Consider the following 14,507-nt stretch of genomic DNA (forward strand, 5'->3'; position numbering starts at 1 on the left):
CACTCGTGCCGATCGTATTTCCATCGGCCTGCCCCGTGTTATTCCGTGTGTACATAGATCTTTGTCGTGTGCAACGGAACTTTCGTCGAAACGGTATCGTCGACGGTCGACCACGCGTAGAATCGAAAATGACGGGATTCGTAACGAGAGTCATCCGAGGCAACTTGTTTCAATTTACGCCAAGGACGCTAGCATTCCACGATGAATGGGCCCGGCTGTCCCAAGGCGATAATTAATATTCATTTCAGGCGCGTATATACGTATGTTGGAATTAATGCTTTGCTGGCGGGTAGGTTTTTTGGTATTTGCAAATGTACAACGTTTAGGTGTTTGATAAAGATTTCGAAACTACTACTTTATTTTTATTTGCCAAAGTGTACATATAGAAAAAGCCATTTTTCCGTGCAATTACCTAATTGGATACTATCTCCATTTTTACTATAACCATGTTAATACTATATAAATATAATAGATAGGTGAGAACATTTTCCATCGTGCACTATAAAATATTGTAAAAAAAAAAAAGATTCCCACCTGTATGAATTAGGATAAATAAAATATTTACGTTGGTGTTCGTTTGTTCGCAGATTCTTCCCGTTCCAGGGTTAGCAGCTATCGGAACGTCCGCAATGTCCGTTCGTTTATGGTGAGTAAAATCTGCATACAGATCCTGGTGGCGACAGTATCCCCTGCAACTGTCTGGACGGAGAAGCAGGCGTGGATCCTAAATCACAGCTGCCCACTGTGTGTCTTTAAGCCTCGGGGTCGAACTCTCCTAAATCATTTTAATCGGCGCTAGGACGGTTTAAACGAATTTTCACGGATTCGCGGAATCGGTTCGAGGATGCGATCAGCTCGACGGAGGGTGGTCAAACGGTGGTCGAGGTTCACGACCATACGCGTTGGACAGAATCCAATCCAACGAACGGAAAGGAACACTGGTTGCTTCAGCATCTCGCGATCGTACGATCTACAAGACCAGGAAAAATTCCAACCTTTGTTGGTTGTACCAAGACGATCTTTTATCGTGATTTAAATAATGAAATAATATAATATTTATTTATAAACGGGTTATGCACCCTTTGATACAATATACATGGAAGTCTAGGAGACAAACGAAAAGTTTAATTATACAATGATGCGTAAAGATATGCCAGATTTTACAAAGTTTTATAGTATTTAACTGTACAGAATGTTTAACAAGATTTAACAAAAATTCTATGACATTCACGGATCGTCGCTTTTCGAGACGATCCGTGGGAAAAGCAAAGCTTCTCAGCGTGGAAAAGGGCAAATCAGGCCGAGGAAACGTGGAGCGGCTGGGAAGGTGGTTGGTCGAAACAGACGCGTGCAAGAGGAAACGCGGGAATTCGCGGTATCGGTGTCGTTTGCCGGCGTCGGCGTCGATGTCGGCGGTGACTGCGTCTGCGACGATCTCTATAAATAATCGAGGGAATCCCGTGGTACCAGGAGAAATTGGCGTGTTCCGACGCAAACACGGCACGCTACCGGTCGAAATATTCGCGCGCGTCTCCTTCCCCTTCACTAATTTTGGCCGTCCGACGGGAACCGTTTCGACCCCAGATCGCGGTGGTGGTCGCTCTTTTTCTTCCGTCGCGGCCGAGAACGTCTGGCCGACTTTGCTCCAATTTCTATTCTTAACCGAGAAAGAGATATATAGAGAGAGAAAGATCCCGTAAATTTGAACGATCCGTTTTTCGCTGATTCGTTCCGAACGATCGTAATCCCGAAAGGTGGTCGATGGTCGACGGGACAATTTGAAAATTCGGAAAAATTCCTCGACGACCACAACCAGGGCTGACGATAATTTCGCTCGAGAATAGTTTGACGCGTTCTGTCTGTAAAAAAAGAAAAACAAACATACGTGTGTTCCAGGGATCGGGGGGGGGGGGGGGGGGGGGGATTTTCCCCAAACATCGATTTTCCGTCGACACGCGGAAAGGAAGTCCGGGGCGGGCGGTGGTGCGTTGACTTTCGACCATCCATTCGCGGTTGGGGTCGCGTCTCGCTTCTCCCATCGAGCGTCTTTATCGTCGGGACGCATTTTCGTCCGTTGTAATAAGCCATTGATCCCGAGGGTTGCGCGCCGAGAGACAACGTTAGGGGAGAAAGCTCCGAGAGTCGACCTTGACTGGCTCCTCGAAAGTCCCACGAGGCAGCAATCCCCCATCCATCTTCTTCCCTCTTTCGCGGGTCTGGGTTTTAGAGTTGCCTACGGCCGAATTCTCGCGGGTTGGACTGCACGTGTGTGCGTATGTAACGATTTCTCGATTTTGTCGCAGACGAATCTGCCGCGCCCCAGAACCGAGCAGTGGCAGCGGCAACGGCACCGACAGTGGCAGCGGCGGCGGCGTTGCCCGGAAACGGACGGAGGAGACGCGAGCGTGCCCGTCCTCGTGGCACCTCGACGCGACAGGGAGGAGGGTCGAGTCTTCGATCTTAATTTCGGCCTTACGCTCGTAATCTCGCGTCCAAAGTGGCTAAGAGCGTAAGTCCTCGTCGAGTGCACCAGGAGTGCTCGAGCGGCGGGGAGGTGCAGGTACAGGTGCAACAGGAGAGACGAGCACCGAGGCGCATGCCTTACCTGGGGCCTGATATGACAACCCGGCTGTCCGCCATGTTTTACACGGTCGAAGTCGGGGACACCAGGTTCACCATCCTGAAGCGATACCAGAACCTGAAACCGATCGGCTCGGGTGCGCAGGGGATCGTTTGGTAAATTTTTTTTTTGTCTCGCTCACCGACCCATAAGATTTACCCGGACGTGTTACGTGGGACATGCACTGATCTTTATATGTATAAACTGACATACTGACTTTCGAAGGTACGCCTTCTTTGAGAATAAATCTTGAAGTATATCACTTAATCGCTCACCAATAATCTTGACGGTTTAAGAACTTGCTACAAGAAATATTGGCGAGGTTGGAGTTGGCTTTGTTTAATTTCTGATATGTTTCTTAGGTGTAAGAAACAAGTACTTTGTGTTACTCTAGAAATTATACGAGAAAGCATACCTGAGAATGGAAAGCGTTAGTTACTGTTCAGCTATACAGACAGCGAGAATGGTTTATTCTCAAAGATGGCGTATCTTTAAAAGTCAACAACCAAATAGACCCCATCCAGTATCCATATATGTATACAGATCAGTGGGGACATGGGATTTCGTGTTGCCAGGAATCTATAGTACCGAAAGCCTGGAAAACCCAACGTTTTTAACGACAGCGCGCAATTTAAGTTTCCGAAGAACGCAATTTAAGTTTCACCATTGTGAAGCACGGGTAGGATCGATCGAGTTTCGAGGTTTTTCCATACCTGGCGCGCGAAAAGGATTCGCTTAGCGATTCCTGTACATGCGCGGGGTGGGGGGATGTTACGACGGAAACAAAAAGTTTAGACGCACTAGCGAGAGCAATACAAGCGGCACCACACGGCCGGATTCTTTCTCCATGGCTTCGTTTACGTAATCGAAGAGCGATCGGAACGCGGAAGACTAAATGGACTCGCGGATCGATCTCTAATCCCTCTTGTTATGTTGTAGCGCGGCGTTCGACACGGTTACCGCTCAAAACGTGGCGATCAAGAAGCTCTCCAGACCCTTTCAAAACGTCACGCACGCGAAGAGGGCCTACAGGGAATTCAAGCTGATGAAACTGGTCAACCATAAAAACGTGAGTCTTTCCCGAACGGTTACCGCGGTAAAATTCGCTCGTCGAGGATCCTTTTTCACGTGGGGGAATCGTTAAACGATATACAGACTTCTCTCGATTATCGTCTGGCTTGTTCTACACGATTATTGTCCAGGAGTTATCCCCACCACTGGGGAGGGGAGGCCATGGAACCTGTCAAACGTATACTTTGTTGCCCCTCCGCTTTTGTTGCCGAGGCTCGAGCTTCGGGCAAAAAACGAATTTACCTGGGTCTGAAGCATTTCTCCTTGTAAGATTATAGACCCGAATTCGGGACGATAATCGAGAAGAGTCTGTACCTATACTCGCGAACGATACTCTAACGTTTCCTCTCGTAGATCATCGGTCTCTTAAACGCGTTCACGCCTCAACGGTCGTTGGACGAGTTTCAAGATGTATACTTGGTGATGGAACTTATGGACGCGAACCTGTGCCAGGTGATCCAGATGGATCTGGATCACGAGCGTATGTCTTACCTTCTCTACCAAATGCTCTGCGGCATCAAGCACTTACACTCCGCCGGTATCATTCACAGGGTGAGTTATTTATGCGTGTATCTACTCGAGCAGAGTAGAACCATTCGGCCGATTGTAATCACGCGATTGTTGTTTCTTCCGTACGTGGAACGCTTGATGTTTCGTAGGATTTAAAGCCGAGCAACATCGTCGTCAAGTCCGACTGCACGCTCAAGATTCTCGACTTTGGTTTGGCCAGGACCGCCGGAACGACGTTTATGATGACACCGTACGTTGTCACGCGGTATTATCGAGCGCCAGAGGTAAGCCCGATCTATTTTCCATCCCCCTGTATCCTTAACCCTGATCGATGAGGATTAATTCCGTTCTCTACGTGCCATATTTTCTTGTCCGATTTCTCGAGCACAGGTGATCTTGGGTATGGGTTACAAGGAGAACGTGGACATTTGGTCGGTCGGGTGTATCATGGGCGAGATGATTCGGGGCGGTGTTCTGTTTCCCGGCACGGATCACATCGACCAGTGGAACAAAATAATCGGTACGCGAATTTTGCGATCGAGACCGATGTTTCTTTCTTTATTCTGGCGTAGGCAAGCGCAACGATAAAGCGAATTCGACTCGATTTTATTCCAGAACAACTTGGAACACCGGCGCAGGAATTCATGCAACGGCTGCAACCGACCGTGAGGAATTACGTGGAGAACAGGCCACGATATCCGGGATACCCGTTCGACAGGCTATTCCCGGACGTACTGTTTCCCTCGGACTCCTCGGAGCACAATAGATTAAAAGGTGAGTAGGTCGACGAGCCATCGATCGTCGCGCGGAAGTTCGCGGCGGAAACTGGCTGGTTCCGGCCGGCGTTCCGACGCGCCGTCTCGTCCATACTCCGGGACTTAACCCAGTAGTCCCCCCTGCGTTTCGTTTTCGCATCGTCTTCTCCGTGTTTTTTCTTTCCTTTTTCGTTTTTCAGCCAGCCAAGCCAGGGATCTATTGTCGCGCATGCTCGTCATCGATCCCGAGCGACGCATCTCCGTCGACGACGCTCTGCTGCACAATTACATAAACGTGTGGTACGACGAGGGCGAGGTGAACGCCGTAAGTAGCGTCTTTAGGGTTTCTCAAACTCGCGAAAACGAAGAAGAGAAAAACCGGGAGGAAACGCGTTCTTGTGTTTTATTGCAGCCCGCGCCAGGCCCGTACGACCATAGCGTGGACGAAAGGGAGCACACGGTGGAACAGTGGAAGGAGCTGATCTATCAAGAGGTGATGGAGTACGAGACGAGCCACAATCCCGCGAATGTAGCTCAGACGTCGGAAAGCGGTGGCTCCCGGTAGACACGGACCGAACCTTCGCCGCCTACGACGACTACGACGACGACCGTCTCCTCGAGGACGCATCTAGACTGTCCGATCTATCGTATAAATATCGCGGGAATGTAAAGAAGAGTAGCGACGAATAGAGAGAGAGAGAGAGAGAGAGAGAGAGAGAGAGAGAGAGAGAGAGAGAGAGAGAGAGAAAGAAACCTTCGCGTCCAGGGGAGGTAACGCGCATGTTTTTGCGCGTGTGCTGCTTTTCTCCGAGAGACCAACAAGAAAAACGGTCCAGCCGGGGATGTTGCGAGACGAATGAAACGTGAGAATGCAGGGAGGCGTGTGCTTGGGTAATAGAATGAGAGGGAGGGAGATAGAGCGATGTTAGAGCGAGAGATACATAAGAGCAAGGAAGCCGCTGCTTCGCCGATTTTTCGAAAGAAGAGAACAAAATCGGCATCGAGGGAGAACACGGGGAAGAGGGAGCGTTGCTCCGAGATCCGTCATTTTGCGCGCGCGAAACATACCAGGCATGACGAGCGCGCGGCTGCGAGAGTGCACGCAATAAGTATAATAAATATATTTATATGCATATATGTGTATGCGATATACATACATGTACATATATGTGTGTATATTTTCCGTAACCAAAGCATAGACGCGATACGGAGATACTACGAGTACAGACGCCGTGTCGTTTCGATACAGTGTCCCCTGACTGTTCGTCGTTGTTTTTGCTCGTTCTTCTTACTTTCCGATAATTCACCTCCGTATGGGAAACTTGTTCCCCCGCGATCGAGCTTAAAAGAATGTCGCGGACGCGTCGACGATGCTCGATTCCAGCTTTCCTTTTTATAAACTCGAACGCTTTCTTTCCTCCGTTCTTCATTTTTCTCTCCCCCTCCCACTCTCGTTCTATCTCTCTCGGTGATTCCGAACAGCTACAGGATCGAGAAAGGTTGAAGAAAAATAGGGCCAGTTGAAACGATCGATCGTCGATAAACGTGTTTCAAAGCCGAGAGAACGAACCGCGACCCGTTTCATTGCGTTCACGTTCCGTTCCGTGTTACGTTCGGTTATCGACGCGTTTCGCAACCGATCTCTTTCTCCATTACTGCCATATAAGCACAGCAATCTTCTTCTTCGCCTACACCCCCTTACCCCTTCCCACAACCCCCGGTATACACCCACGTACCTCGTACACGACTTTTGTCCGGTGATCGATTCGCGAGCTCGTCGTGACTTAACGTCGGGGCCGAACTCGAATGAAGCCGAACTCGTCCTTTGCGTCCTTGCGCGGCAATATCTATTTTTCGTATCGTCCGTAGTAATTCGGGAACAAATCCGCGATTAAGAAAAAAAAAAAACGAAAGACTGGCGCGAGAAGCGACGAGATCGGAAACGATCGCTGGGTGTTATTATTCGTGGCGCGTTGTTTCCACCGTCTCCCATTCGAGGATCAACGAAACACACACACACACACACACACACACATACATTCGGTCGTTTCGTTGTGTTTCACCGATTCTTTCCAAAACGCGCGAAATATCTTTCTCCCTCGGTGCAGCAGCAGCAGCAGCAGTATGTTCGCGACCGTGTCTCGCGGCGAGATAGCCGACGACGACGACGACGATTATTGATGACGATACGATCTTCAACAGTTTTCTACTTCTAAACTCCGAAAGCGTCCGACATACAGGGTGTCGCGAACAGAGATGAGCTCGAGCCAAATCCCCATCCCCCGTTCCAACAAAAAAAAAACATCCGGTATGTCCCCGAGTCCCGAATTTCGATTTGCCGTGATCACGCGTTTAATCGTCGCGAGCGAGAACATTGTGTATTTTTATAATGCAACTTGAACAAAAGAGAGAAAAAAAAAACCGCGCGTGCTTTTTATTCTCATCGTTTTCGCGCGCTCGTACGCCACCGATATTTTGTATTGCTAACTTTGTAAGATGGGGGTGAGTATCGCGTACAATCCAAATTTGCAAACAATTTCCAAGGAAGTGTACGGAGAGGGAAAATGAAAAGCAGGAGAGATTAAAACAAAAAAAAAAAAAAAAAAGTAAATACGAGACAGGTAATTAAGTGGGAAACGGAGAAGGCGAGAGACACGGTGAAAGAGGGTAACGCGGACGGTAGCTCCGGCGATAGATACGGTAGGAAAAGATGACGAAGACAGTCGTAAGGTGGGCACGAGAGGTGCTGCACACGCGATCGCGGAATTCGTTTTTTCGAAAACGAAGAGACGGTGCGCGATGTTATCGCGACGATCGATCCTCGAGTATTACGACGACGCGATTCGCGGTCAATCTTGTCGAGATTGTGTCTTTAGCTAGTTAGTTGTTTAGATAACTCGTTTTCTTTGTGCAATCGCGGATTGGTCGCGCGACCACGAGAACGACCAGCCGGTAATTAGGGCGCGCGCGTATTACCGCGTCAAGTGCAAAGTGTATCGTGTGTATACGTACGATACGCTGTTCCGTATGTTCTTATTTTTTTTTTTTTTTTTTTTTTTTTTTTTTTTTTGTTTCTCTCGGAGTTTCGCTGTCGACGAACAAACGGCAATAATCGGCGAGGCTGAAATAGTTTCGGCGACGGATCATCCGTGCGTGCGCATGCGTGGGCTCGCAGAAAGGTACGAACGCGCGCGCGGATTGATTCGTTTCGACGTTCCTTCGTTTCTGGCGCGGCCGCGGCGGCGGCGTCGCGCGAACAACGTTCACGCCGCGTGAAACTTTGCAACGCGTTCTTGGGAACGTTTTTCGCGCCAGACGTCTCTCGCCTCCGCTCTTTCGACGTTTACTTTAAGTTTAGGGAAGGAATGCTGAGCGTTGTATATTTCCGAAGGAACGTACATACAGACACAAGTTTAGCGTTAAGCTCGAACCGGCGGAATGCGCGTTATTCCAAAGCGATACACACACACACACACACACACACACACACACACACGCGTTTGTGGCAATACCTGTACAGTAGCCGACTAGACAACACACAGGACTGAAAGACGTTCGTTTTTTAACGGCGGATTACAGGGACGACAGCGACGACGATTACGGTTACGATGACGGCAGCGACGAGAGTAAAGACGACTGCGACTACATTGGTGATCATTATTATTATTATTATTTTTATTATTACTATTATTATAATTATTACTGCTACTACTAGTACTACTAATATAATTATTATTATTATTATCATTATTATTATGTTTATTTTTATCATTAATATTATACGGAATTATTGTATTTATTACGGTTTACTACGAATCGAGTTATCGACGATCGTGAGAGGGACAGTGAACAAATGTAATGTGAACGTTGAATTTTTATTTTCCACGACGATAGTTATGTGAATATATTGCTACAGTCCGATCCAAATAATCAAGCTTTTGTAACACTAATTATAATAAAGCAACGGTGATACTGCTAATCGCATAATTGTATCGCGAAAACGGTGATTTGGATACGAGGCGACGGATATATGTCGCGGCGGTTAGGTTTACGGGCGAGACGAGATAAATGCGGGGAAAACGCGCCAAAAATCTTTACAAATTCGCGCGAGATCGTGTTTACTCTTTCGTTCTTCTCCCCTTTCTTTCCTCGTCGCGTTCGCCGCCTTGAATTACACTCTCGGAACAACTATATTTTCTCCCCGTGCGATACAGCGAGAAACACAGAGACGCATAGAGAGGGAGGGAGAGAGAAAGATACCATTCTCGCGCTCTCGGCTTTCGCTCTCCAGTGCCTCGAGACGAGAGTTTCCGCGACGTTGGATCGCGAACGAGTTTAAGCAATCCGCGGTGAAACGAACGTTCTCCGATCTACGGAAACTCGGATAATCAACGGTTAATACCTATAGAAGAAAAAACGAAAAAACTTGTAATTTTTCCACGTGCACGCGAAAAGCCTGTTTCTTCGAACAGCGAATCAACCGAAAGGATCTCTCACTCGGTGAACCCGCGATTCCTTGGAATTTCGTCCAGCTCTTCTCGAGCCACATACACATCCACACATAAACATACACAAACACGACTGTTTCCTTCTTCTCGTCGATCTCCTGTCCTATGCGCAAGAAAAAGGGTCGACGCGGGGCCCCGACAGGATCGCCGCGCGTGATGTTTGCGTATCTCCGGTCGTTGCGATTTTTTACCGCGGTCGGAATTTCTAAAGATTTTTGGATATACACGTTCGACGCGAGGACTATAAGTGACGTACTTAATGTAACGCGTAGCGAGATACACCGTATTAATTGTAGATGGGGCCGGAACGAGATCGCCAGGTTCTGCGAAAAAATACGGTCGTCGCGGTAAACGCGATCGTAATCGCGATCTAGGTAGCATAAACGATATATCGATTGCAGCTCGTGCCCGAGTTTTCTTATTTCGTCGTAGGCCAAGACGAGTCGTAGTGAATAAACGCTAATTGTTAACCACACGGTAAACATTCGAAGATAATAAAGACAGCAATAGCCAATAGATGTAACGATAATAGCACAGCGAACGAACGAGAATACGCGACGATGACGACGACGATTGATGATGATGATTGTCGCCCGCCGACTGTAAAAGGGAATCGCGGAAACACCTCTTCCTTGAAAGAAAAGGGGATAGGTTAACGGTCGGCGAGAAGACGACGTGAACCCGAAGCGTGTCCCGAATTTTCCACGAGAAATCACGTAGAACGCGACCCACTCGTATACGACCTTTGCGTTGAATCATTGCGAGTTCAACGACCGATACGCAACCTTGGAACGCACAATACCGGTGACGAAGACGACAAGAACGAACGGTCGAACTAAAGTAACAACTGACAAAGGGAAAAAAAATTGTAATAATATCGATAAGAGGAATAACGGTAACGATAATAATAACGATAATTAATGAGATAATATTAATATTAACGATAACTATTAAATAATACCATCGCTAACGATACTATTAACATTACTAATAACGATACAAAATAATGAAGGAAGAAAAAAAAAATAGTAATAATAATAATAATAATAATAATCGTGTCCATGCCTGTCGTGAAGAGGAAAAAACGAAGCGTAAAATTAACCGGGTACCTTCTAAGTGACGTGCCTTTGAGACTCTTCGAAGCGGACGATTGGTTCGTCGTTAGCCTTCGACTTGCTCGCGGAGAATAGACGCTCCTTCCATGCGTCCGTATTGCGCGTTTCAAGGGAGTACCAAGACGCGCTGAAGAGGTCCTTCCTCGTTGATCGCGGATGGAAACGCGATTGAGATAGTCCTGTAGCCGGTGACGCGACGCGACACTCGAGAGCCTGGCGATCGCCGCTTCGTTTCGACTTCGCGCCAACCCTAGAGTATAAAGGCAAGAAGGAGAGAGAAAGAGAGAGAGAGAGAGAGAGAGAGAGAGAGAGTGCGTGCGTGTGAGAATGAAAGAGACAAAGAGAGGGGAAATCGGAAGAAGAGATAGATAAGCGAGGGATCGAGGTTGCGTAACCGACGAGGGGATTTGACGATAATGAAAAATCCCCGTTTCTTGGCACGATAACCCGGCATGTATTTACGAAAACGGGGGAAATATTTTGATCGATTCGATTAATCGAGAGGAATGGGATCGGGTTAGGGAAAGCAAAGGAAAAAGAAATAAAAAAAGAAAAAAAAAACAGACCATAATAATGTCCATGTTGCTAAACATTAGCGAGGAGGTGTAGTGTACGTGTAGCGACGTCTTAGTTTAAATTAATCTTTAAACACGAAGGGGATAGGGGGAGGGGGCGAACGGGTGAGAAAGCGAGTGAATTCGAACGAGCATGAGAAAGAGAAGAACGCAACGCGCGTCTTTACGAAAATCGTTGGTGTCGTATACATATATTACGTGGATACGTAGAGGAACAGAGTGCGTGGACGCGCGGTAAGGAAGACGAAGAATGCGTGGCAAGGGGGTAGAAAGCAATCGAGCGAACGAAAAATCAGGTGAACCGACCGATGGACACACGGTACGTACGTACGTATTACACACATACCTACACACACACACGATGCATAGTAGAAGTAGATTAAAACGGTAGAATATAGATTTTTAGGTGGACTTATCGAGCCCGTTCCTTCGTACTAGATATGGTAGACTCTAGAGATGCCCGACGCCTCGAAACTAGACACGCGGACTCTATTCAACGTTTAACGAGCGAGAGAACAAGCCTTCGTTTCTCGTCGACGAGGAAGAGGCCACGGAACGACGCTCGACGGTCGCCGACGCTTTCCAACCAGCGTTTACTGTATACCTTTTGTTCCACCCCCTTTATCCATCCTTCGGACGTTCCCCCGAAGCACTCGAGAGTCTCGAGGTAACCGTTTCGCCAGCAATAACACGTTCTCCGATCCCCCGACGCGGGATCGTTCATCCTGGACCCTAGTATACTTTGGGAGCTCGTAAGATGCCCTCCAATCAAATTCGTTCGTGAGAAAAATTGCGAACGGGACACACGATGTCAAGTGAGATAGTGCGATAACAGAATAATCGTGTGGTACCGACGTAGTAATTGTAGGGGTTGGGAAACTTATCAGCTCCCAATTGTACACAGGCCTTTGGGATTTTGGTAAAGAAGACGGACGGGAGGCGTCGGCGAACGAACGAGTCGCGGGAGAGATAGTTGAAATGATGAGATTATCGTACGTCCGGATAACGATCCTTTTGTCGTTGTTATCTCTCCCGCGGGCAACACACGGACACGCGAAACCGACGAAAGATAGCCAAGAAAAGGGGTGAACGAGGGAGGGTCGAGGGGGGGGGGTGAATGGGAGGAACAGGTGGATGAGTCGAGGAAAAGAATGATTCGCGGAGACGAAGATTAATTACGGAAAATCATAGGCCGTGTTATGGTCGAACGGAGCGTACGCGTAAATTATTATAAATAATAATGCATTAATATTATCGAATATATACCTCTTCTGTACATACAATTAAAGAGCAACAATAACGATCAATGATTATCGTGAACGGTAATGACAAACAGCGAGAACGATGTATTGCGTGTTGTTTCTTTTTCGACAGTGACCCACGACTACGCGTGACGACGACGGGGACGACGGGGACAATTATGAGGACGACGTCGAACGATTATGTTGCGTGGATGAGTACGAACGAGTAATGTAATTATATTATCACGGCGATACGATGTAACGGTATGATCCACACCACGGTATAAATATTATAAATACATACAGTACGACGAAGATCACGATTGCAATGAGAAACGGTGATTTTTTTATTACTGCTATTATTACTACTACTACTACTAATACTACTACTACTACTACTGCTACTACTACTACTACTACTACTACTACTTACTACTATCGTTACAATTTCGTACAATGATTCGCACGACCATTATTATTATTACAATTACGATTTAAGTGAAAGACATCGCGAGGAGCGAATCTGATTTGAGAGAACGAGTGAGAGTGTGTGAGAAAGGGGAACAGAGAGAGATAGAGAGAGAGAGTCAGTATGATCGAAACCAAAGCGAAAAAAACGTATCGTTCGAACGACGAGCGTACAATACCGCAGTTGCTGTCGAGTACCGTGTAGTCTGATCGTGTACGAATAGGACGGATCTTATTAGAATTAGACTGACAAGGTGTTCCTAGATTCTCGACACGATTCACGAAAGTGCACGTATATATTTCGCAGGGAATTCGTAAGGTAACAACAGTGCAAAGTGATCTTTCGAATCGACGAACTCGCTCTCGTATGTCCAAGCGACGGATCCGTCGGCCTTCCAGCTTTTTAGACGAACACACCGACGCGATTTTTCTTTCTCGAGCTTCATTCGTTCACTCGGATAGGGATCCCTTTTTTTTTATTCTGGTAAGCAGCGCTTGGAAGGACATAATAAGAGGCGACACGCGAGCGACGGTCGAGCCCTAACACCTTCCTGAGACTGTGCGAGAGCAGACGTCGCGCAAAAGGATTCTCTTGTCACCGGCGAGTTTCTTCGAAGTTCGAGACCACGTTTCTAGACGCAAAAAGAAAACGGAAAACATAAAACGATCATCCTGTCGTTGATTTATTTGGCAGAACCGAACCAATGCTCGAACGATGCTGTTGGTTTTGAAGTGAATAAATTGGAAATTAAGAAACCATGATTTTCTTTATACCCGTGTTGTACCTGTAGACCTGTAACGTTGTGTGTATATGCGCAAGTCGAATATAAACGGAATAAAAGAGTACACGCTTTTTATACGCATCCCGAATCGCTGCTTTTACTTTCCGTCTGATCCGTCGATCGTGTAAATGTGGTAAATGTTCGTATCAGTTTTCGTCATCAAAGATTCGTTGTTCCCGAGTGTTTGTGCCATACTAAGCGGCCGATTCAGGCATAATAGTAGGAATCTACCCATTTTGGTTCCGCGCTAGCATATACAAGAACCCATTCAGCTCTACGGTAGCATCACCGACTAGGTATAGAATAGACCTATCATCCAATACTTTTTTCTGTCCCACGTTCATAGGGCTACGTAGCCCTGTTACCATTTTAGTGTCAATACCCGACGTTACCGATAAAGCATGAATTCTGAGTATTATTAGCACAAATGAAGTGTTATATATTCCATTCATATTAAAATGCATCGTTAATGGATTTCATTCGTTTTTATATCTTGCCTTACATTTGTGTATTTGTAACAGATAAATTCAGAATAGATGTAGTTTCATAAATAGTTTATCAAATCTACCTTTTGGCCGTTGCGGGAATGCCTTACCGTAATGAGCCATCTCGTGGCCGCGGATTGCGGGAATCGGGTGACGTCACGGCGTGCGAGCGAGAGCAGTAGAGCGAGCCGCGGTATCGGTGCTCTCCGTCGGTGTTGACGGGTGCCGAGGAATTTCCGAGGAGGGAGGTGTGCGAGCGAGAGAGTACGGTAGAGCGTGCCGAGTATCGGTGCTCTCCGTCGATCCAACGGGCCAGTGAGTTGCGTCACCCAGTTTATTGACTTAGCCGTGTACGCCGTGTACCAAGGTCGTACCAT

The 14,507-nt window shown here is 47.2% G+C and overlaps 1 protein-coding gene across 1 annotated transcript; it reads left to right on the top strand.

Moving 5' to 3' along the window:
- The first annotated feature begins 2,467 nt into the window (after positions 1-2,467).
- On the top strand, positions 2,468-6,051 carry LOC107192391 (stress-activated protein kinase JNK). Its single transcript, XM_015581633.1, has 8 exons — positions 2,468-2,736; positions 3,560-3,689; positions 4,046-4,243; positions 4,351-4,485; positions 4,592-4,721; positions 4,817-4,975; positions 5,157-5,281; positions 5,369-6,051. The coding sequence occupies exons 1-8, from the start codon at positions 2,597-2,599 to the stop codon at positions 5,519-5,521; spliced, it is 1,170 nt and encodes a 389-aa protein (XP_015437119.1). The 5' UTR covers positions 2,468-2,596; the 3' UTR covers positions 5,522-6,051.
- The last annotated feature ends 8,456 nt before the right edge of the window (positions 6,052-14,507 follow it).

Source organism: Dufourea novaeangliae, unplaced genomic scaffold, assembly GCF_001272555.1.
Source record: "Dufourea novaeangliae isolate 0120121106 unplaced genomic scaffold, ASM127255v1 scaffold347, whole genome shotgun sequence".
Taxonomy (NCBI): Eukaryota; Metazoa; Arthropoda; class Insecta; order Hymenoptera; family Halictidae; genus Dufourea; species Dufourea novaeangliae.

Coding starts and splice junctions, on each gene's coding strand:
- LOC107192391 (XM_015581633.1), top strand. CDS start 2,597: ATGCCTTACCTGGGGCCTGATATGACAACCCGGCTGTCCGCCATGTTT. Junction 2,737..3,559: donor GGTGCGCAGGGGATCGTTTG/GTAAATTTTTTT, acceptor GTTATGTTGTAG/CGCGGCGTTCGACACGGTTA. Junction 4,976..5,156: donor GGAGCACAATAGATTAAAAG/GTGAGTAGGTCG, acceptor TTCGTTTTTCAG/CCAGCCAAGCCAGGGATCTA.